Source organism: Typopeltis vanoorti, chromosome 22 (genome assembly GCF_054136105.1).
Source record: "Typopeltis vanoorti isolate ZY-2024b chromosome 22, IOZ_Tvanoo_1.0, whole genome shotgun sequence".
Lineage (NCBI taxonomy): Eukaryota > Metazoa > Arthropoda > Arachnida > Uropygi > Thelyphonidae > Typopeltis > Typopeltis vanoorti.
In genome coordinates, this window is record NC_143570.1 from 33,756,606 (window position 1) to 33,780,806 (window position 24,201).

Below are 24,201 nucleotides of genomic sequence, written 5' to 3' on the forward strand. Positions count from 1 at the left end.
ATCTGTAGGTAGTATCTCTACCTAAATGATATCTCCTTACAGAGTAATGATGAATTACTGAATTACTGACTAGTTATTTAACTTTTCATTGTTTCTGTCACCTCCTTTCCATCAGCATTCATTCAAGCTATCTTTCCACAATAATTTTTCCCTTTACTTGCTAGGTAGTGAAAGAAGTCTGTGGGATTTCCTTTCACTTCCTTAGCTAATTTCATCTCATAATCTAATTTTGTCTTTCTTGCATGCTAGTTACCCTTCTGATATATGCTTTGTACAGCTCATGAACTCACAAATTATCTTTCTCTTTATATTTCTGCTACAACCTTTTTTAAAGCTCTGTTTAATGATGTTATTGAACTATTTAACTATCACCTGATTATCCTCTTTACATAATTTTCTTGTAGTTTCTTATGTTATATTACTGCTCCAAGCTGTCTCCCGAGTTTGCCATAATCATTAACTCTGTATTTCACATGTACCCTTTTTAACTGAAAATTTGATCCAGATGGGTTTGCTCTTTCCTGTCAGAGGAAGAGTGGTATCTTGGTTTTGAACAAATGCTCTGATGCTGTTACAAGATCTAGTGCTCTCAAACTCACATTCTTTTCTCTCACATGCTGTTTTAGTTATATCTCTCAGTAGCTGCATAAATTTCATTGTCTTATCTCCATGTGTTCTTTCCTTCTTCTAGTGTATGTGTCATGTCTAGTATACCTCTTGGTGTAAATGGAACAGCAGTCAGCTATAAATTTTTTCCTGTTGAAGTTAATCTCACACTAGATAACTTCAAATGCATTGACTTTCTGTTGAACTTTTACTCTTGTTGGTTGTAGTTCTACAATTCCACTCCCTGGCCATATTGCTCTGTCCTCTCTGAAAATACAGTATCATTTACATTCTATATCCATAACAATATCTTCCTCATCAACCAAATCTCACTGATGTCTGCAATTTTTGGCTATGTTAAGCTAATTAATACCAAAACTCTTTGCCTTATTACTGATGCATCTGCCATTAATTTACATGAATTGCAATATCCATTTGGGCCCACAGATCTTATATCTTTTAATAATCTTCTCATTCAGATTTGAGACCTGAATAACTGCATTCAGCATTTTTTAATCTTTCTCATTTTCACACTCTTTTTTCCAATTTTGCATTTTCAGTCTCTTATGGAGCAACATTTTCTCCAGACAAAAAACTGTTGTTGTTGTTGTTGTTTGGAATTTACAACCAAAGCAAGTGGAGCTATCAGGCAAATGTATTTTGCCATTGTGCACACCCATTTGACCTGTTTGTTGAATGAAGAATTTGATTTTCTGTGAGGAAAAACCATGTCATCCTGCTATTTCAACTTCTTTTGAAGAGCCCTTATATGTGCCTGGACACATAGCTCTTAGTTATGTGTCCAGGCACATAACTCCCAGCCTATTCAAATATAGCCTTTTGCCCATCAGATTCACTCCACACAATCTTCTGATGCTGTTACAAGATCTGGTGCTTTCAAACTCACATTCTCTTCTCTCACATGCTGTTTTAGTTATCTCTCAGTAGCTGCATAAATTTCATTGTCTTCTCTCCATGTGCTCTTTCCTCCTTCCAGTGTATGTATGCGAATATCATTCTTGTATACAACAGTGCATCAACTCATTTGCAATTGTGGCCTTTCTTCTCATTCATATCCTTTTAAATTCCATATTTACCTTTCAAGTTTTTTGTACTACCTGCAAAACTTGTTAATTCTTTCACTTTTCCTCTTTTCATTCTAACAAAATCATTAACAAACCCTAATCACACCATAAAAGCACAATTTCATTGCACATTATTACACACATCCCTAATCATGCATCACATTTTACAATACTCTGTCTCCCTTATTCTCTCTCTCTCTCATTTTGTCACATTGACCATTCTCTTCCCTCTCCTTTCTTTTTCTTCTTTACTATACCATTTGCCAGGGGTTTCTCAGGTCCCTCTAACTCAGTGATGGCCAACATTTTAAGCTTGGCATTTCAAAAATTTGGAAAATACCTAACTCTGTTGGCATCATCCCCACTCAAACAAAATAGAAACAATTCTTTTCATATTAATTTATTTAACAAAAATAGTCCAGTCATCTATGTGGTGTTATGCATTATATATTGAAATGTCAAATAATTACAAAAATGAAATACGAGTAAAACTTAGACATGTAAAATAATAATAATGAAAAATCAGTGATTTACAATAGAGAAAATGATATGCATGCTGATAATTGGGCTTAAAATGGTGCACCAAAAAAATTACCCTACAAAAGTAAGGTAATTTTACTGTTAAAAAACAGTAATTTTGAATTGAAACGAAAAAAAAAAATGGAACACATTGCATTTGATTTGATTTACGTCAATTAATGACTTTTTTGTTGCTGAGTCTTAATGGATAAGTCTGAAATTGAAGATAGGTACTTTGTTTACTTCAAGCCCAGGCATGCAGCACTAACTTCATCTGTCAGTCGGTTTCTTTTGTCTGTTTTAGTGTTGTTTAACGCCAAGAATAAGGTCTCACAAGAGTATGTAGCGGGAAAAATTGTAAGTAAAGCCATTGCTACATCTTTAAAGGTGCTAAAAGTTTCTGGTATTCAGTTCCAAGCATTCAAAATTTCTTGTTCATAGTGGTACTCTTCATTCTGCAGGCGATTTCTTTCCAGATCAAGAATAGTTGTCGGGTGTTGATGAATGCTGGGATGTCACCATTGACACATATGTCATAGGTTCACCATCGATCATGCATCACATTTTGCAATACCCCCTCTCTCTCTCTTTCTCTCTCACTTTGTCATATTGTCCATTCTCTTTCCTCTGCTCTCTTTCTCTTCTTTACTATACATCTTGCCAGAGGCAGGTCCCTCTAACTCGCACTTTGTTCTGTGAAAGAATTTTCTATTCTCCTCTGATTACAACCACCAGCTCATCTTTCATACCACGATTTATATTTTGTTCACCTTTACTCATTCTCTTCTTCCTGCTGCACTATTTCTAATGCCCACATTTTTGTGCTTATTTTAGTAATTACATCATTTGTTCTCTCACTGTTGATATGACATGCACTTCTGGCACCCACTTTTAAAACACTTCTGATGCATTCTCTTGTTTTCAGACCATATACCTTTCACGTTGGTAACAAGTGTGTCTTATGCAGACTTCATTTTATTTATAAAATCAACATCTTGACCACCAGTATTCTATTGCACACTGGTGCCCTATGCTACCCTCTATCTTTTAATATGTAGTAATAAACTTAGTGGGTATATTGTAATAAATTACAAAATACCCGCTAAGTAAAACAAACATTGTGCTCAACTTCTAACTTAATAAATGAAATCTAACATAAATTATACAGCTATATCACTAATTTATAACCTTAATAAGCATATATTTTTGGAGCGCTTAATTATATCTCATGTTCAGCATCTCAAATTGGAACGGGTAGGACATTAAAGGATGCACTTCTTGCAAGCCAAAGGAGATGTTACAATGCTTCTTTACTAATACCAGAAGCATCAGGCATTGTTAAACAAGAATAAGGGAAATTGGTTTTTGAAGCTGGTCGGCTTAATCAAAAAATTTGTGTGTTTGTGAGACTTCGTTGACAGAGGAGGATATAGTCACAAGGATAGAATGCGAGTGATATTGTGATAGGATTGTATTTTCAGGAAGAAAAGTAAGATGATAAGGTATATGATTTAGATGAACTGCAATCAGTAAAAATAAAAGTTTGGCAAAAAGATTATATATATATATATTTTTTTTTAAAATATATATTTATATTTAAAAATATATATTTTAAAATAGGATTGAAGGAAATGGAGGGGGGGTCTCCATTTGGGTAGTGTGGTCACGGTAAAGTTTTGCAGTGGCTACACTGTATATGCATATTCAGAAAGCCTGGTCAGAAGGCTGAATTCCATATGATTGGAATAGAGTTCTCATAGTTTTCATCTATATATATTTTAAAAAAAAGGAAATAAAGCTGAATGTCAGAATTACAGAGGAATTTCTCTACACAGTATTGCAGGTAAAATTTATGCAAACATACTTGAAAAGTGATTGAGAAAAATTGTGGAAGAGAAACTTAGAGAAGAACAAGCTGGGTTCAGGCCAAATTTTCACGTTATCATAACTAGTTGAGAAATCATGGGAATATGGGCACCATACAACAAGGTGCCCAGAGAAAAGCTTTTCAAAACACTACAATTAAATAGGATTGAAGGAAATAGAGGAAGATAGTTTGATGTAAAATCAGGGGTAAGACAAGAATATAAATAATATCCACTCTTATTTCATCTATATATATCCTAGTATTAAAGAAAGTGGCATTAAAGCTGATATTAGAATCAGAAATATCAAACTTAGCTCTTTGCTTTATGCAGATGATGTACTCCTGAACGCGTCTAGGTGCAAGTCTACAGGCCTCTTAAACTAAATTGCATAACAGCTGTAACAAATTTGTCATCAAAATCAGCAATCAAAAGACAAAATCTATGAAATTAGGCAGGAAAAAAGAAAACTTCAGCTGCATTTTGAATGGAGAGTCTATAGAACTAGTGAAATATTTCAGCTATTTAGGTACAGTTTTTAGTAAAGATGGCAAATTAAATCTGGAAATAGATAACAGATAAGCAGAGCTGGTATGCTGTTGAGCTAGTTGGATAAATATATATGGAATAAGAGAGAAATTAGCCAAAACACTAATCTAGCAGTATATAAGACATTGTTCAAATCAGTTTTAACTTATGGATTGGAAATAAAGGTTAGAAATAAAGCACTTGATAAAAAATTAGAGACCACAGATATAAGAGTTCTTAGAAAAATTAGGAGCCTGAACAGATGTCATCAATTTCAGAATCATATTGAAAATGAAGATATTAGAAAGGAACTTGACATTGTGCAAGTCTACATGAATCTCTGAGCAGAGCTAATCTAAGGTGATATGGCTACTTAAATAGTATGTATGAAGAAAAGTTAGCAAAACAGATGTTTGATGCCAAGATGGCAGGAAAGAAATGGAGAGTCCAAGTGGCTTGATCCAATTAGAAGTGCAAAATGTTAGATGTGACAATATTTGATCTGACTAATAGACTAATTTCGAGGAAAATTGTTTATAGGAGTTTAAAATTATGTAAACTTAATCATGTAGAGCTGTTATAGTATCCTTAACACCCTTTGAGAGTAAATATCGGGAATTTTATGACGATGATGGATCTGTATTTGAAACTGCGTAAGATAGAAGCCAACATGACAAAATATCTAGTCATTTTCTAGTACAGGGCAGGGATTGCAAGGGGAATGTGGATGGAATGTATCTATAAGTTAGCAAAGTGGTGGGTAATTATTGCATGGTGGGTAATTATTGCTGAGCAAGTGGCCAAGATAGTGATAAGTCTGTGGAATACTTGCCTTGAGGATAGGTTGAAAATTTATGGATTACAGAGTTACTTCATTGGTGAAAAAGCAGGTATATTATATGACATGAAAGTTACTAAAAGGGGGTTTTATAGATTGATGCAGATGAAATTTTTTAATACATGACAAGAAGGAGTTATCCTGATAATTGTTAGAGATTGTGGTTAGCAAGGACATGAGGATTAGATATTTTGCTTGAAGTGAATGGAGTGGGTTTCCTGAGTCAGTTGCAAGTGCTTTGTTAATGAATAAGTTAAAGGAGATATGTGCTAGGTATTACATGAATAACAGTTAAGGGGTCTTCTACAATGCATTGCACGCTATCAAAGTACCCTAGAAATAATAATAATGGAGTCATTTGAAGAAGTATTTCTTCACCATCCCTATGGCTGCAGTTTGTTACCAGTGTGTTATTTAACCACATGACTGAAACACATTTGACATTTTAATCCACTTATACACACTAAACCCTAGAAAAAAATAATTACACTAGAAACAAAGAACAATTCTTATAATTTATAGCTATTTCAGTCACCAGACTCATTCATTTTTTTTTTTTATGCTGTCTATATAAAACTCACACATAGGTATTTAAGTGTCTGTTAGACAGATACTTAAATATTAATTAATACCAGTATCCTATGCAAAGATTTGACATAATAAAAACACTAACATGCAGAGTTGTTGTTCCACTGACATCATACTCAAAAAAAAAAAAAAAAAAAATTACATTTTAGATACTTTCTAGTAATGGATACAATCCAAAAACAAAAAACAGTTACTAAATCCTCTCCCAATAAACATGCAATTCTGCCTTCTCCAGGCCACACCAGGAGAAGGCAGAATTGACTTGATAGGAAGAGGCTGTATACAGTGCATCGCTGACGCATTGTGGCCAGTTTTTATGTTTCTGTCATGTGTCTGTTTTTTGCTTATCAACTAGTTTTTGTAGACTAAAGACATTCAATAAGTTGCATTCCGTAGACCTATAATAATCTTTATCACTCACATCTAGATCCTTTCTACCACTTCTTCATCTCCACAGAATGCAGAGATCAGATCTGCATGCAGAGTCATGATGTGGCCTAATTAAAGCTTTATAAAGAGGTACAATTACCTCCAGATTACTGCTTGTCAGTGTGTTCTTCAAAAACTAGTTGATAAGCCAATCTGCTTTTTTGGCTACCTTTGCAATATATCTTTTAAACTTTGGATATATCCTCTAAACTAAAGTTGGACAAGATCCAACTCCCTGTCTAGGCCTCATCAGCTTCATGCAGTTCATTTCCATCAATATAGTACATAGTTTGTGATGTCTCTTTTGCTCATACTGCCAGTCTATTTAAGTCATCTGCAGGATCTCAACATCACCTTCATTTACTATTTCTGTTCCCAGTTTTGCATCATCAGCAAACAACTAAATATTTCCCATCAAATCATTTCCTGTATCATCGATGTACAAATTATAAATAGAGGACTAAGTACTAAGCCCAGTTTTATACTGCTGATCACCTGCTTCGTTTGGCCCAACTCTTCCATAAACCACTCTCTGATATCTGTCCATCATCCACCTTCGAATCCTTCAGGCCAATATACCATCTAATCCCACTGCTGTGTTTGCATTGAGGTTCTACAATGTTTTAAGCACCTTCATTTCTTCAGCCTGTATTCTCCCAGCAGTCAATGTCACATCTGGCATTGCAGCATCACCACCTAGATAGTATCCCCCCCCCACTCAGCAAAATGAATCAATATGGAAAATCAGATTAGAAGACTGTGTTCAATACTCTTCATGAGTACTCAATATTGAAGACTGTGTTCAATACTCCGATTCCTATATTATTATATAGGAATCGGAGGAGGAGGGGAGATATGATTGAGACATATAAGTTAGTCAGGGGTTATTATCAGGTTGACACGGAAGAAATTTTTCATAGAATGGGAGGGGGGGGTAGAACAAGAGGCCACCTGGAAACTGTATAAAGAAGGTGTGAGCACAGGAGTTGGGAGGGGGTTCATTGCATGGAGAGCAGTTGGTGAGTGTAATATTGCCTAAGTGTGTTGTGAATGTAAACACATTGAATCAGTTAAAGGCCCAGTTGGACGAACTTTGTGCATGATAGTGACCTCCCACGATGAGTCTCTGACTTCATGGAGGTCAGATGTTAATAATAATTATTATACGGATATCGCCACGGAGTCTGAAGACTTGTTGTGGAATGTCTCCGTACTAACTGTTATTCACACAGTATCTATCATTCATCTCCTGAAACTCATTTAACATTTCATGTTAGATCATTTGACAACCACTTATACCAACCTATTCCCATTGTCTAGTACTCACACCCTTACTAAATTGCACAGTCTCTGGGAGTGACCCCTTGTTTTCTCTCTTTACTTGTCATGTATTGAAAAAATTCTGTATCAAACCTATACCACCTCTTTAGTATCATGTAAGATTTTATCATGTCCCATCTTTTGCCACTGGACCACAGAGAGGTGTTCAGTTGTTTGCAGATGATGTGAAGCTCAGGAGGGTTATTAGTAATAGTGCTGATGTTTTGGCTCTTCAAGAGGATTTGAATAAGTTGGAAGGGTGAGCAAAGGCATGGGGGATGTCAATTTAATGCAACTAAATGTAAGGTTTTAAAATTTGGGATGCACAGAAGGGATGCTTCATACTCACTTGGGGTTATATTGGAAGAAGTGGAGGAATCAAAGGATCTTGGGGTGATTATGGATAGAGATTTCAAGTTCCAGTGACAATATTGCAAAGGTTGTGAAGGTATCTCAGAGAACTGCAGCAATGTTGAGAAGAACATTGACCACAAGAGATAAACATGTGCTGGTCTTATTATATAAAGCTTTGATTAGATCACATCTGGATTTCTGCACTCAGATCTAGTCACCAGAATTTATTATTATTATTTTTATTTTTATTATTATTCAGGCCTCCATGGAGTCAAAAGACTCATCTTGGGAGGTCCTTTCTAAGAAACACAAGTCTATCAAGACTCATCGAGGGAGGTTCCTCCTAGGAAACACAAAGTCTCTCATACCACTCTTTAAATGCATTGATCATTCTGTGCAGTGTTGATTATGAGGATAGACTGAGGGCATCCGGGCTGCATAGTTTGTGGTTAGAAAACACAGGGGGGGGGATATGATTGAGACATTTAAGTTGTTGAAGGATTATTATTGTATTAATACCAAGGAGATTTTTCATATGGTAGAACGAGCAAAAGGAACAAGGACAAAAGATCATCCCTAGAAGTTGCAAAAGGTGGTGGTGAGTAAGAGGGTAAGAAGTTGGATGTTGCTATAGTCCCAGAAATGTCGGAGGTGGTGATGAAGAAATGTATAAACAACTTGGATTAGTGAACAAAGGAAGAGTAATTCGAGTATGGAATGCATTGTCTGAGAGGGTGGTGAATATGCAGACTGTGGATGATTTTAAAGAGTGGTATGATAGACTGTGTTCACTAGACTCCATAGACTGTGATCCCTATGGAGTCAGGAAAATAATAATCTTTTCTTTCTGTTAATTAAAGTTTACAACCCACACATAGACCTTCAATAAATCCTCATAGGGAGCATTTCACAGACCTTATACTATCTTGGTTACTCATCTCTATATCCTTTCCACCATCTTATCCCTAAAAAACCCATGCAACCAATGCATAGAAGTCAAAGATAGCTATATTATTACTATTATTATTCTAAGACCCATGGAGTCAAAGACTCATCTAGGATGTCGTTTTATCATACACACACAGCTCATCATACCGTGCTTTAAAAACAATCAAATTCTCTGCAGACACCACACTCTCAGGGAAGGCTTTTACAACTCTACATACAGAAAACCTGCTTCTCACTCCCCTTCTCACACCCTCCTTATATAGCTTCCAGGGATGATCTCTGGTTCTCCCCTAATCTCCCACCATTTTCGGTAAAACCTCTTCAACATTCATATTATAACAATTCTCTTACTAACTTGTAGGTCTTTATCATATCACCCCTCTTCCTCCTATCCACTAGACTCTATAAATTGCATCTTCTCAACCTTTTTCTCATATTTTACATTCCAGAGATCAGAAACTACCTTAGTCAGTCGTCCCTAGACCCTTTCCAACATCTCTTCATCCTTTTGAAAACCATCTGATGAAATCTGTGCACAATAGTCCATATGTGGCTAATCAAAGCCTTATACAATGGAGCAAGAATCTCCTTACTTCTACAATTCAGTGTCCTCTTCATCATTCCCTGAATTCGTTATGTTGTCTTCACAATTATCAATGGGAATATGTCCTCTATTGCCATTGATGTCCCCTGACAATATTTCAAATCCTTAACCACTATCATTCTGAGATCTCGTATTTTCTCCACATCCAACAATATATCCCCACAAAGCGTAAATTCTACATCCCATCTTTGTTTCCTAAATTTTAAAATCTTACATTTTGCTATGTTGAACTAGCATCCTCCATTCCTATGCCCATTCACCCAATCTATTATTATTATTATTATTATTATTATTACTTGACACCTCCAAGGAGTCCAAAGACTCATTGAGGGAGGGTACCTACTCTACAACTCCTCGTCTCCACCACTCAATCCACCAACTACACCGAACTCCATCATCTACACCAACGCCATCTACTGTCCACCACCACTAGTATTTTCACAGACAATCACAAACATCCATAGCCACGGCAGGATTCGAACCTGCAGCCTTTTGGCTTGAGAGTGGATATGCTAACTACTTGGCCAACCAGGCTGGCATATCTATTCAAGTCTTCTTGTAAGACCACAACATCTTCTCTACTCTTCATAGTTCGTCCCAGCTTTGTATTATCTGCAAATAACTGAATATCCCCATCCAAATCTTTGCCTTTATCATTAACATACAGGTTAACAGCAATGGCCTAAAACAGACCCCTGATGCACACCACTAGTGACTTTCCTCTTCCAGGATATTGCTCTCCATACACAACTTTCTGATACCTATCAGATAGCTAGTCTCCAATCCAATGCACTAATCTAATATCCAAACTCATCTGCTCTAGTTTGACTATCAACTTATCATGCAGTAATCTGTCAAAAGTCCTCTGTCCAGTGAAACTGTCACCTTAGAGTAGTAAGTAGATTTTAGCAAATCCATCAAAGATAATACCATTGTGGGCAATCCAATTCTGGATCCTGGTTCTCACCATTCTCTCCAACACCCTAACTGCAACATCTAACACACAGATAGGCCTATAATTTGATGCTTGAGTTCTATCACCTCCCTTATGAAGAGGCACAATCATTTCCTCCTCCCACTCCTTTGGAACTTGACTCAGTGCAAGAGACTCATTAAAAATATATCAAGGAAGATACCAACTCCCTGCTACATTCCTTCAAAATATATGGTGATATATTATCAAGTCCCACAGCTTTATTAGCATCAAGTTTTCTCACTTCCCGATATATCTATTGCTCACTTACAGTCAGTCTCTTCTCATCATCAACTGCTCTCAAACTCTCCATGATATCACATTCACAAGAATGAAATACTTTTATGAACTGCTCTTTCAGTATCTCCACTATATCTTCTGAAGCAGTTGTTCTTATACAATTTTCTCCAATCAATGTCATTCTTCCATAATCATCTTTTTTTTTTTTTTTTTGCTGGCTACATGTTGAAAGAAGTCCCTAGGATTCTTTTTGGCTTCATTAGTTGACTACTCCTCATACTTCACTTTTGCTACTCTTACCAACCAAGTCACCCTCCTTGCCTGTTCTTTGTAATCCTTATGGAATTGATTATTACCACTCCTCCTATACCGCCTCTATAATGCCTTTTTCCTCTGTATAATGTGCTTAATCTCTTCATTTATCCATTTCACACCTACCTTAATAACCTTGTGACCCTTGGAATACATTTAGACATTGCTTCTATTAGACAGTTCTCAAATATCCACCAAGCTGCATTGATCTCCTTTCCAGCTAACTCTTCATTCCATTCTACACCTGCAAGCTGTCTCCTGAGCTCCTCATAATCACCAGCCTTGTAGTTCCATATATACCCTTTCCTCACAGCAGTCCTCACACTGCTGGTTACCACCCAGGTAATTACTTCATGGTCACTCTCACCAACTGGAGAGTAATTTGACACTTCATTTATAATTACATCGTCTGATGAGATGATCAAATCCAAGACCTTCAATCCTCATGTGCCCTCTGTTACATACTGTCTGAAGTAGTTGTTCCTCAGAAACTCAAAAAACTCATTTTCTTTACTTCCAATTGCAATTTCATTTTCTGAGTCTATATTGCCATAATGATCATCCTTTTTCTTATTTTCTGGGCTAATTTCATTATGCATTTCATGATCACGACCATCCACCCTATCAAGTCTATAACAACATCCGACTACGTATTTCATTCTATTCACCTCTATTTCAGACCATACTGCCTCAAAACCAATGTCACTATTTCCCTCTTGCATATCTACCTTGTATTGACATATATTGAAGCCTTATTAATGATAGGTAAATAAACTTCTCAACTTTACATACCGTTGTGTTCCTCAATATCTAAGAAATTCTTTGAGATATTTTGTCCACTTTTGCAATATATCCTCTGGAGTTCAGTTCTCTGACCATCACCTTATTCATATCTCTAGTCTCATTTAGTTTTCTGCAATCCATCACCATCAATGTAATACACAGATGTAAGTTTCTCATTCCAGAGTGCATTATCTTACATATTACCACATTAATCTGATAGCCATTATGCTTTGCCTGCACTGCCAATTTATTTAAATATTCCTGTGGGATCCCTACATCACCTTCCTTAACTATTGCTCCTCCTAGTTTTGTATCATCAGCAAACCGCATGATATTCTCTCAGATTATTCTACATATTATTTTTATACAAATTAAATAGCATTGGCCTTAGCACAAATCCCTGTGACACTTGACTAGTCACTCTCATTCTCCTGGATTCCTCTCTGCCATATGCTACTTTCTGTGTCTGTCTTCCAGCAACCCTCCTATCCATGCTACTAGTTACATATTAATTCCCATTGCTCCATCTTATGTAATAGCTTTCTGTGTGCAGTATTCTGTCAAATGTCTTTGCAAAGTCCGACAGTATCATGAATAAATTACTTTATATGAGTAAATTACTAAGGTAGACCTTCCTTCCATAAAGCCATGCTGTCCACCATAGACTATTATATTCTCATCCACTGAATCCTGAATTCTATTCTAACTTTTATAGTACCTTACTAAAACTAACTTTTATACTACCTTAACCACTATTCCTGAAATAATGATCAGTTTGTAATTTGCTACTTCTTGTCTTAGAAATTCCTATTATATAAGAATATCATCTTGCCCTCTTTCCACTCTATTTAAACTTGCATGAGACGTAAATTAAACAGCTTGTTCACTGGCACTTCCATTTCTGCTTCATATTCTCATAGGCTGATATGCCATCCAATGCCACTGTTATATTCACATTAATTTTTTTCAGTATGCTAAGCAATTCCAGTTTGTTTTCTTCTCTTCTGACATCTGTCACATTGACAACTATGATATATTCAACTGGTTGATATGCCCTTGATGGTTGAATATTTATTCAACTATTCTACATCTGTATTTTCATACTACGAGTATTCATTAAAGTTATCCTTCCATAATCATTCTTCCTCTTACTCACCACATAGCAAACAAATTTTGTAGGATTTCCTTTGGTCTTCTCAGCTAATTTCCTTATAATGTTACTTGTACATTTAATATTTAATTCCTACATAGTTTTTCCTTCTGACCTTGAGTTTGCAGTTTGATACTGCTTCAGTCAAACAATGTATGTTCATTTCAGTATTCCCCCCCTCCATGACCAATATCAATCCTTGCATTCTATAATTACCAAACAGGAAACATGCTTGTCTTCCCCAACACCTTTAGTTTTCTGATTTTGCTTTTAGCCTCTCACTGAACAACACTTTCTCCAAACATTTAACTTCATAATCATTTAAATGCAATGCATCAGTTATATACTTTCATACATCTATACACTTTGCATTCCTCTTGCATAATTTTCACGTTGACTTACAAAGCATGTTCAAAAAAAGACCGAACTTTTGCTATAAAGACTTTATTGCTCATTTTAGCATTTTAAGCACTGTCCCCTTCAAAGTAGTCCACTCTACTGGCAATACACTGTTCTCAACGTTTCTCCCATTGTTGGAATGCTTCCTGGAATGCACTTTCTGTGATGGCACGCAGTGTTCTTATCACATTTTCCTGAATCTCCTCTATGGTTTGGAAACGATGTCCTTTTAAAATGATTTTAAGTTTAAGAAACAGAAAAAAGTCTGCTAGGACATTTGCATTGGCAAGCAGTTCCTGGCTGATTTCAACACAGTTCCCTTTCTGATTATCAGTCAACAAACGCACAAATTTTGCACTGATGCGATGTATCTGAAGTTTTTCAGTCAAAATTTGATTGCAAGATCCTACTGATGCCCACTTCATCAGCAACTTCTCGGAAAGTTAAATGACGGTTTCCACGAATCACAGCATGAACTGTCTCGACATGGTCATCGTTTGTTGATGTGGAAGGTTGTCAAAGCCTGGATCTTTACTGACCGACGTTCTGCCCTTTTTAAAATGCTTAAAATGCATAGCACTGCGTTTGGCTCATACAAAAATTTACAAAGATAAACTTTTCCTCCCCGTATGCTGGTTAAGCAATTGAAATGTCTCTGTAAAATTTTTACCAAGTTTGCTGCAAAATTTCACACACACACTGTTCTTCAAACTCTTTCATTGTCACTTTGTCACTAGTCTGACGAACAGCTTTTGCACGTGCTCACTTCAGCAGATGTAACTCAACAACTAATGCTTATGGCTGAATAGGGCAGATAGCAGTTTGTTGTCGAAACAAGCTGCTAGGTGTACTCAGTAGCCATAAAGCATACTCTGCCAGTTGGCATGCTATTTAAAAAGTTCAGTCTTTTTTTTTTTTTTTTTTTGTAGTTATGGCTCTTCCACTTGGTTCACTTCTGTCATACTATGGTAACAGATGGAAAAACACTACTTTACAATGACATTGCTTTAAAATTACATTGCTTCTGATTTGAATTAATTTCATTGTAAAAAATTGCTAAAGATTTGACAGTGTATCATTCTCCATCAAAAAAATCCAATCCTACCATCTCTGACTACATCTGGAGAACATAGACAGAACATTATAAATGCTAAACTTGAACATGCTCATTCTTTTTCATTTCTTTATTACATTGTTTGTTTTGAGAGCATACTGTGATTGCTGTAGTCTTGATTTTGTCTCAGTAACAAGAGGTAGTAATATTGGTAGTAATGTACTCTCGTCTTTTACTTGTTGTGATTTCATAAGCTGTTAAACCTTTAAAGTAATGTACTTTAAGGAATGACGTACTTTAATGAACAACATAGCTTTCTCTGAAATATACATTTGAAAATATCACTTGTGTCTTGTAATGCTGAATTAATAATCAGTATTGTGTATATTTATACATTTTTATTTATTTATTATTTAGCATATGGAGAAAAATACAATAAATTAATGAGTAAAACTATATACAGATTGACATTCAGTTAATCAATCAGTGGCACTATAAGGGATGAAGTGTGCATGGGGGCACTCATCAGTGATATGATGCATAGTTTGCACAGCACCACACATGCAAAAGGATGGTTGTGAAATTTCTCACATATGTAATAAGTGGGCACGGAAGCCTTGTCTGGTCCTAAATGTGTTTAGCTGGCTCCAGAGATGTCGAGGTAGATTGAATCCTTGAGCTTTGATAGTTGGATCTCTATTCAAGTACTTGTTTGTAGTTCATTCCAGAGTCTTCTCCAACAATACTGGGGACCATCATCTGGTATTTCAGACTAAATGGAAGGCATGGTGGTAAGCTGGAGGTAGAGAGATATCTTAATATCTCTTATAGAAAGGTACATGTTATTTCTGGTTTTCTTTCTTTCTTTCATGGTAGCTTCTTCTCTTCTGAAGCATGGAGGAGTGATGCAAGGAAGAACAGGTAACCATGGGGAAAGGAGTAGATCTCAAGGTACCAGAGATGATTCTCGTTGTTATGTTAAACTGTGTCCACAAGTCGTGTGGTAACTTTGGCTCCAAACTGGCACACAGTACTCTGCAACTGGGAAAACCAGAGCCAAGGCTGCTGTTCTAAGAGTCGAGGCATTACAACCCCAAGTTGTGCCTGTGAGCTCATTCATAATGTTGTTCCTAGCAGAAATCCTTAACACAAGGACTCCTATTTTAAAAATTTCTTTGGTCCGCAGGAGTGACCCTTTTTTCCAAATGTTTTTGGTGTTAGATCATGGTTAAGTGTGATACCAAGGCAGCAAGGGTCACTCCTGTGGACCAGAGTCATCTGCAGAAGTTCATCTTCAAGAGCCCTGTGGCTATCCAGGTGGAAAACAAAACAACAGCCCCCTCTGGGGCCAGAAGATAGTCCCCAGCCTTCAAAGCAATCCTACAGTGAGTTCAGATCCCTGCCCAGTGTTTTCCCAGGCCCTGTTAGGCACTGTCTTGGGTGGCAATTGCCATGTCATCAGCATAGATAAACTTTTCACCAGCTATTGGAGGGTTGTCACCCATGTACAGATTGAATAGAGCTCGTACAAGGACAGATCCCTGTGGCAATCCATCCTGCAGGACAAATGTTCTGCTCCCCAATGAATCTAGATGCACCCCCCACTTTCCCACTGGAGAGTATCTGTTGTAATAATACTGTCTTTTCTATATAGCATCTGTGTCTTACACGATAAACCTGTCTTCCACATGCTATCATGAGCTGATATTAGGTCTATGAAGGCAGTACCTGTTTAAAAATCCCTTTGGCACCGAGACTTCACATGAACTGTAGCAATCTCTGTCGGGTCCAAATTCAGCCCATTCACCAGGTAAGATAGTCTCCAACTTTGGAGAAATCCTATAAAGGACAATCCTTTCAAAAAGTTTGCAAGGAGTGCAGAGCAATGCTAGAGTATGGTAGCCATCAGGGTCATCGGTTAACCCATTGGGCCTTAGCAAGACTATTATTCCCAATTCATGTCAAAGCCCTGGGAGTCATTTATCGTTTACCACTGAGGAGAAGAAAGTAGATAGCCAAGACCTTGCTCTTACACCAAGGCAAACAAGAAAGTCTGGAAGGATGCCATCAACACCAAGAGTGCTACTTGTTTTAGCCAGTTTGAGTTCTGCATCAATTTTATCATACTCTTGTCATATAGGAGTTTGCTGCAGATGTAGGACATGACAAGAAAATCCCCTTGTGAAGATGATGGTGGATCTTCCCTTGGTTTGTGGGAACCTCAGTTCTAGCCCTTTGTGCCAAAATTTATGCAATACTGTTAGAGTTAGATGTAGGACTTGACAGGACAATTCCCCCCCCCCCCTGTAAAGCCGATGGATCTCTCCCTTGGCTTCCATGTGAACCTCAGTTCCAGCCCTTTGTGTTCAAAATTTTTGCAATGCTGTTAGGATCTACCCTCCTCTAGTTCTGCCACGAGTGAAAGTGCTTCCCTCCCCCCTCCCCGATAGAGCAGCAACCAAGGCTTGTGTCTAAATTTGGTAAAGTTGAGGTTGTTCATTTCTTTATGCCAGTGGGCTCTTCTCCCATCATCCAAGAACCATGAAAGCAGAAGCAGTGTCTGGATGGTTCTGTTCATACTCTGCCAGAAGAATGCTACTTTCAGTTGACTAGCATGATATAGATTTTTCTGAATCCTCTCAGGACGTGGCTCTTATCAGATGCTATGAGAAGTTTATAGTTATCAACTGTAGGTGGAAAACTAAGTTGATGTTAGCAATGAATTCAGCAAATTTTGGTCAGTTTGCTTTCCTGAGATTTCATCAAGGTATTGGAAAGCTGTTTATTTTGGGGATTATAAGTTCTGCAGTAATTAGGAAGTGCTGGCTGTGGGGGTAAACGAGGCAGTATTTGATATGTTGAAGTGAGAGGAGTTCCTTTCATAGCTGTGGTGATAAAACAGAGGCCAAGAGTTGTCTCTGATCCCCCCATCTTCCAAATTTGAAGGTTTTAGGTTGCTTGCTGTCATACAGGAGGTGGAAACTGTTTGTTAACATCCAGTTTGTCAGTATACACATTTTCATTAATTATTCAGTAACATCTTTTTTTTTTAAATATTTAAAGAAACATTTTAAAAAAATACTATGAATTAATAGAAATTGTAGAAACTTCAAGGTTATTACAGGTATTTAACTTTTATTTTCAAGGTATAATTTATAGAGACTTGAAACTGAACAATATCCTTGTGACAGAAAGAGGATCATTAAAGCTCACAGATTTTGGCATTAGCACGGTAGGCATATGCTATGCATAATAAAATATTGAGTTTGAATATCAATAATTTGATCAATTGAGCATCAATATTTTGCACGGAATTAACTCAATATAGAGATTTTAATTATTAAAATATCTCAGTCAGTGGAGTCAAGAGAAACATAGTAACATTAACTTATTTATGGTTTATTCTAATCATATAGTAAAAAAAACTGTGCATACATACATAGATACAAGTTCTTCGAGCAACTAACAGTCACGGACGTCTGACCATACTGAAATATCTTCCTACTCCAAATGTGTCTGACCTGAGCATGCACTACTTCTCATGCCACTGAATGTCAATTCATCTCATTTAAGGCCTGCCTCTTTTCCTAATACCTAATATCTTTTCTTAATAGATCACTCAACATAATATTGTTGAGAACCGAATAGTCTGCATTCTGACAGCATGGCTGAACCAGTTTAGCCTTTTCTTACATATGATAGTGCTAAGAGGTGACCGACTTCTTAGCACTCTCACTATCATTATTCATGATGTCAAGCCATCTTATTCTCAAAATATTGCATCAAGTCTCCAGTTATCACTCTTATACAATGTCCATGTCCAGTTCCATAATGCAAAATGGAGAGAACCAGACTATTGTAGGTTTTAAGTTTTGTTTTTGGTAATATTCTATTGTCATTTCAAACTTTCCATAATTTTTTAAACACTGCTGAAACCATCCCTAATCTTCTACTCACTTCATCAGTATCAGTTACACAGCTACCAAGATAACTGAAGAGAGAGAGAGCTCATCTTTATCACCCATTTTCATTACTTTTGTCTTAGCAATGTTGGTAATCAGATGTAGTTGACTCCTATCTTAATCAACTGCAGTAATAAAGGAATTTATTTATTTCACATTATTTGTAAAAAAATTAATGATGCACCTTTGTAATTAGACTTTACAACTGCAAGTTTACTGATTAAATACCTAGGTTTAATAGTTTGTATTAAATACAATCACATTATACACTGACCAGTTAAATGCACTAAGAACCAGTGGCTTCCACACATTGGCAAATGATGAACAGCTTATAAATAGAAAACAGAAACTCATCTTAAATGAGATGAATTGACAATACTGAAGAAGACCGAAATGAATTGGCATTCAGTGGCATGAGAAGTAGCATATGCTCAGGTCAGACACATCGGGAGTAGGAAGATATTTCAAGATGGTCAGATGTATGTATGTATGTACAGATTTTAAGAATACTAAAAATCACAACGTGACACCAATGATGTGTAGCAAGTGTAATCTTTTAGGATTATTTTGAAATGATTATTAGAACAATTAAATTCAAATATGTTGAAAGATCTAATGGGTGACTCCTCCCAGATATAATTCAAGGTGAAACTTTGATTTCTATTGAAGGAGCAGTGTGAGTGAATGACAGCAGCACATTCTTTGAATCAACTCAAAAGGAAGTTCCCCCTGTAGATAGGACATGCTGGATGTTTCACAATCCATGACTTAATTTTTGATGAATGACATGCAAGCCTAGATCTTTTTTTCTCATGAAATATGGGTATCCCTTGCTTAATGCGGTTTTGCTTAATGCAGGATTCGATTAACGCAGCGAAATTAATTGAGGCAATCCCTTGATATACACGGCAAGAGTTTTGATTAACTTGCCTTTAAATTTACCACACTAAAACATGCAAGCCTTGTGTCGTGAGCATGATGACGTCATTCCTCGCACGCAGCTGTGCTCCCAGAGCCTGAGTGCCAGCCAGTTACTTAGTTGCCAGCATTAAGAGTGGGTGTATTACAAGCTCCAGTTGTTCTGCTGTACGTATTTACAAATTACGTTCTTCGTAAATTTTACAGCCCATTAATCATGTCGAAGAATAAGAGCAATCCCACAACCTGGTCATTAAGTGAAAAAAAGAAGAGGAAAGTAATTATCTTAGATACAAAACTTGATATAATTAAAAGATTTAAATGTGGTGAAAGTAAAAGTAAGATCGTAAGCGAATTTGGTTTTAACGAGGCTACAATAAGGACTATTTTATCCAAAGCTGATGAGAATGAGAGCAAGGTAAAGTTGCATTTACATCTGCAAGTATGCAATGCATACGTAACCGGGGTGCTATAATGGTTGAAATGGAAGATCTGTTGATTATTTGACTGGAAGACTGCAATCAAAAGAGAATTTCAGTTAACCTATAATATCGCGGCCAAAGCTCTAAGCCTGTTTTCAAGACTTAAAGAGACTAAATATAAAGAAGACAATTCAAAATTTTCAGCTAGCAAAGACTGGCTTGAAAATTTTAAATCTAGGGCTGGACTAAAGAATGTAAAAATAACAGGTGAAGCTGCAAGTGGTAATGGAGATGCTGCATCCACATTTCCTGCTGAGCTGCAGAAACTTATCGAAGAAAATGATTACGATTACCACCAAATTTTCAATGTAAATGAAACTGGCCTCTGTTGGAAAAAGATGCCATCTAGAACTTTTATATGAAAAAAATAAGCATCATAGGCTGGCTATAAAGTATCAAAAGATTGCTTAACTGTTATGCTTGGAGGGAACTAATTGAGATTTTAAATTGAAGCCGCTGCTTGTCTATCGAACTCAGAGCCCAAAGACATTATAAGGATGTAACAAGAACTCTTTACCTGTAATTTGGCGGGAAAATCAGAAGGCTTGGGTTACCCGAAGTCTATTCAAAGATTGGTTTAAGTCTTAATTTTGCCCGGCAGTTGAAGCTTATTGCACGAAAAATAACTTAGCTTTCAAAGCTCTTTTGCTTTTATACACTAGGTGTAGATAACACACCTGGTCATCCAAATTCTCTTAATGATCTGTGTGAGAATGTGAAAGTTTTATTTTTCCCACCAAATACGACATCATTGCTACAACCTATGGACATGAGCTTCATTGCAACTGTCAAAGCCTATTTTCCTAAAAAGACATTCTCAAAGGCAGTAGAAACAACAATGGGAGAAAATACAATTATGCTCCAAGAATTTTGGAAAAAATTTAACATTAAACACACAATTGAAAACATTCATGACTTGGGAGCAAGTGTCTTCTAGCTGCATGAAAGCTGTTTGGAAAACCCTTTTGCCAGAATGTGTTAATGACTTAGGTTGTTCTCAAAATCCTGTGAACAACATGGTCGAAGAAATCTTTGCAATTGGCGAAGACCTTGGTTTTGATGGTGTTGATGCAGAAGATGTTAAAGAATTATTGGATTCAAATTCAAAAGATTTCAGTGACAACGATCTTCTTGAAAATGAACAACAACGCACATATGAAGACAACGAACAAATGGAATGTGAAGATGAGGTTCCAAAGGAGATAACAGTCAAAGAACTGGATGGAATATTTTGCAGTTAATTGCTTAAGCAGCAAGTAATGCATATAGATCCAGATGTTAATCAAAGAATGCTTGTTTGCTGAGGTCTGGAGAGTCATTTTGCTTGTTATCATAGAATTTATGCCAATAAGAAAAAAACTAAAACTGTTCAAATGACTCTTGATAACTTCTTTTGATAAAAAAAAATTGCAGTAACTAATGTAGGTACAAACATTTTTTAAACATTTACTTTGCATTCATTTTTTTATCTTTCCTAAAAGAGTACCATAAAAAATGAACTATTAATACAGTAATCGATCATGGACGAATTGTACTTTTTACCATTGATTATTATATTTGATTAACGCAATTTTGATATACCCGGTAACATCGAGGAATTAATTAACAGCATTAATTGAGGGATACCTGTATTCTTCTTTTTGATTCCTTCTGCTTGTCTAACATACATAACGTGGATCACAAGAATGTGGAATTCTATAAACATCTGGATGTTTGTAGAAGTGTATGCTATCTTTCTGAGATTTAAGAAAGGTACAAACAGTTTGAATAGGTTTTTTTACGTTGGGTCACATTGTTGATGTGACCCAACAGTACTAAAGAAGACCCCAAATGAATTGGCATTCAGTGGCATGAGAAGTAGCAAAGATTTCCAGTGTGCAGGATGGAAATAGAATCTCTGTACTGCATGTTAAGTAAGAAATAGTATCAGAAAATAGTATCCTCTGGATAGTGTTCTTGGAATATCTGTTAAGAATTTTGGACTTCTGTGGTTGGTTGGTTTCCATGGTCTGATTATTGCTTCCACTCTTCTGATCCTAGCATCTGCTCTCATCCAATAACAGAAATTATTTAGCTTGCATTACAGCTCATAACAACTGCAAAAAAAAAAACCAAAAAGAAAAAAAAAATTGACCAAAGCAGATTCAAATGGACTATGGACTACATTTTTCTCCTATCTTAATGGCAGTTGTGCCTTCTGGTCATCTGCCAAGGCTGTGGGATGCAACTTCTGCCCTTCCACAATTCCATCTTTCATATAGTAATGATACAATGGTAACACATCCCAAAGATAAGGCAGACCTCTTGGCATCAATTTTTTTTTTTTTTTCAACTATCTCTCACATAGATACCAAGGAAGCACTCCTTTTACCATTCTACAAACTATCCACAGTGTACTTCCTCTGAAATTTTGCCAGAAGAATATCAGAAAAATCCTCAGCAACCTTTATATCAATAAGTCTTCTTGCTCTGATGATATTCCTTCTGTTGAACTAAAAGTTTTGCTCCAGAACTCACACCTGTCTGCATCATTTCTTCAAGCTCTAATATTATCATCATCATCAAATTTCTGACATGTACCCTCAAGGGGTGTACAGGATATGATAGTACTTCATGAAAAATTTACCTCATTACTAACTTTCTATCTACAATTTTCCTCCAAATCAGTCTGTTACTTGTTCTTCTTTCATTTCCCACACATCTGCTCTTTGGAATAATCTTCCCCAATTACTGCCTTTCCCAATTGCAGCCTTCAGGTCTTCAAAAACGCAAACAAATTCCTCTTTCCATCTAACCAATTACCCACACATGGCCCTATTGGGTCATAGGTCTTAGGACCTCTCATTTTGAGGGCTGATAAAAAAAAAAAAATTAAAAACTTGCAGAGAAAAAGATTGAAGTTCTTCTTTTTATGTGTCATCATTTCAAAATAGACCTAGCATGTGTTTTTAGCGTGTGAATTATGAATATTTTTTGAGAGAGATGATGAAGAGATGAAGCATGAAAATATCTAGTATGGGTGAGCTTGCAGTCAAAAACGAATGAAATGTTACCTTTAGTTTTTTTGAGATAGACCATCAAGTAATGGTAGTTTATCTTCATTTTTTATTTGTGATGAGAACTGAATTTTTGGATGGAATGAAATAAAGTAATCAAGAACATTATTTAATCAGCTACATCATAAAGTTTTTTTTCACTTGGTTACAAATTAATTTAAACTTGCCAAGAAATTATATTCTTGTTTAATCCTTTATTCAAGTATAAGCAAAGTTTTTGTGTGAAGTATTTTCACGGCTAAGCTACTTGTGTGTTGAGACTGATGACTTCACATCAGTTGCCTTAGTATCCATAATACAAAATACACATCCTCTTGCATCATGTATTGCTTAAGAAAATTAACAACTTAGATTTGATAATTAAAGAATTATTTAATTACTCATTCCTATATTTTGCAAATCGACTAATCAGCATCTTTAGGGATTAATACAATGGTATTAAACATGTGCACACAGGCACACTTCAGTAAAAGATGAAAACAGGAGAGATACAGGAAGACCTAGAGTCCTACGATTTTGCCACCTATTGACTTTGGGTTGGATGCTATTGGCCATTGGGCTGACTGTCTGCAGATGAGGGTTTTCCGATATGAGGGCGTAGTATCATACAACCATGTTTGTTTAGGTTGGAGTAGTTGATAAGAGCTGCAGAAGATTCGAGGAAAAGCCTCTTGAACTTAAATTTTCTTCATTGGAGTAAGGTAGCTTTTTACCACCAGATCCTGTGCCACCTTACTCCACCAAAGCAAATGTTAAAATGACAGAGCCTTTTCAGCATCTTTTTGTATTTTGGTGATTGTTGTCACTATGGCAGCTTAAATCTTTCTTTGTTTTTTTCTTTGTTTTTCTCACTTTCTTGGAAAATCTCCCTTGGTCATGAAAAGTGTTTACTTTTTTTTTTTTTTTGCTGTGGTTTTGAGATAATAGACTGGGTACCTCTTGGATGCTTTCTGTTTCTTCACTGGCACCAACCACAACATCTTGCCTCTAATGTTGCTTGATCATTGCATGTTGACTTTCATTTCTACCAGCTTGCTTTTTTGGGGGTGTGGGGAGGCATCATCCTAGTGTTTTTCTTCAACTTTGCTGACACTTTTAAGTGCAGAATTCCCTCTTTTTCTTACAGATGCTGGCCTGTCATTATAAGATTTTTTTTGTGCTTACACTGCTACATTCAGTGCAGGATTT

The 24,201-nt window shown here is 36.3% G+C and overlaps 1 protein-coding gene across 4 annotated transcripts in view; it reads left to right on the plus strand.

The window, feature by feature from the left end:
* Positions 1 to 24,201, plus strand: part of LOC150094292 (protein kinase C-like 3) — a 289,221-nt gene that overhangs the window by 133,253 nt on the left and 131,767 nt on the right. For all 4 annotated transcript variants that reach the window (XM_090412158.1, XM_090412160.1, XM_090412159.1 and 1 more), the window contains one exon: positions 17,742 to 17,827. In XM_090412158.1, the coding sequence (XP_090268284.1) occupies positions 17,742 to 17,827 (86 nt within the window). The remainder of the gene's footprint in view (positions 1 to 17,741; positions 17,828 to 24,201) is intronic.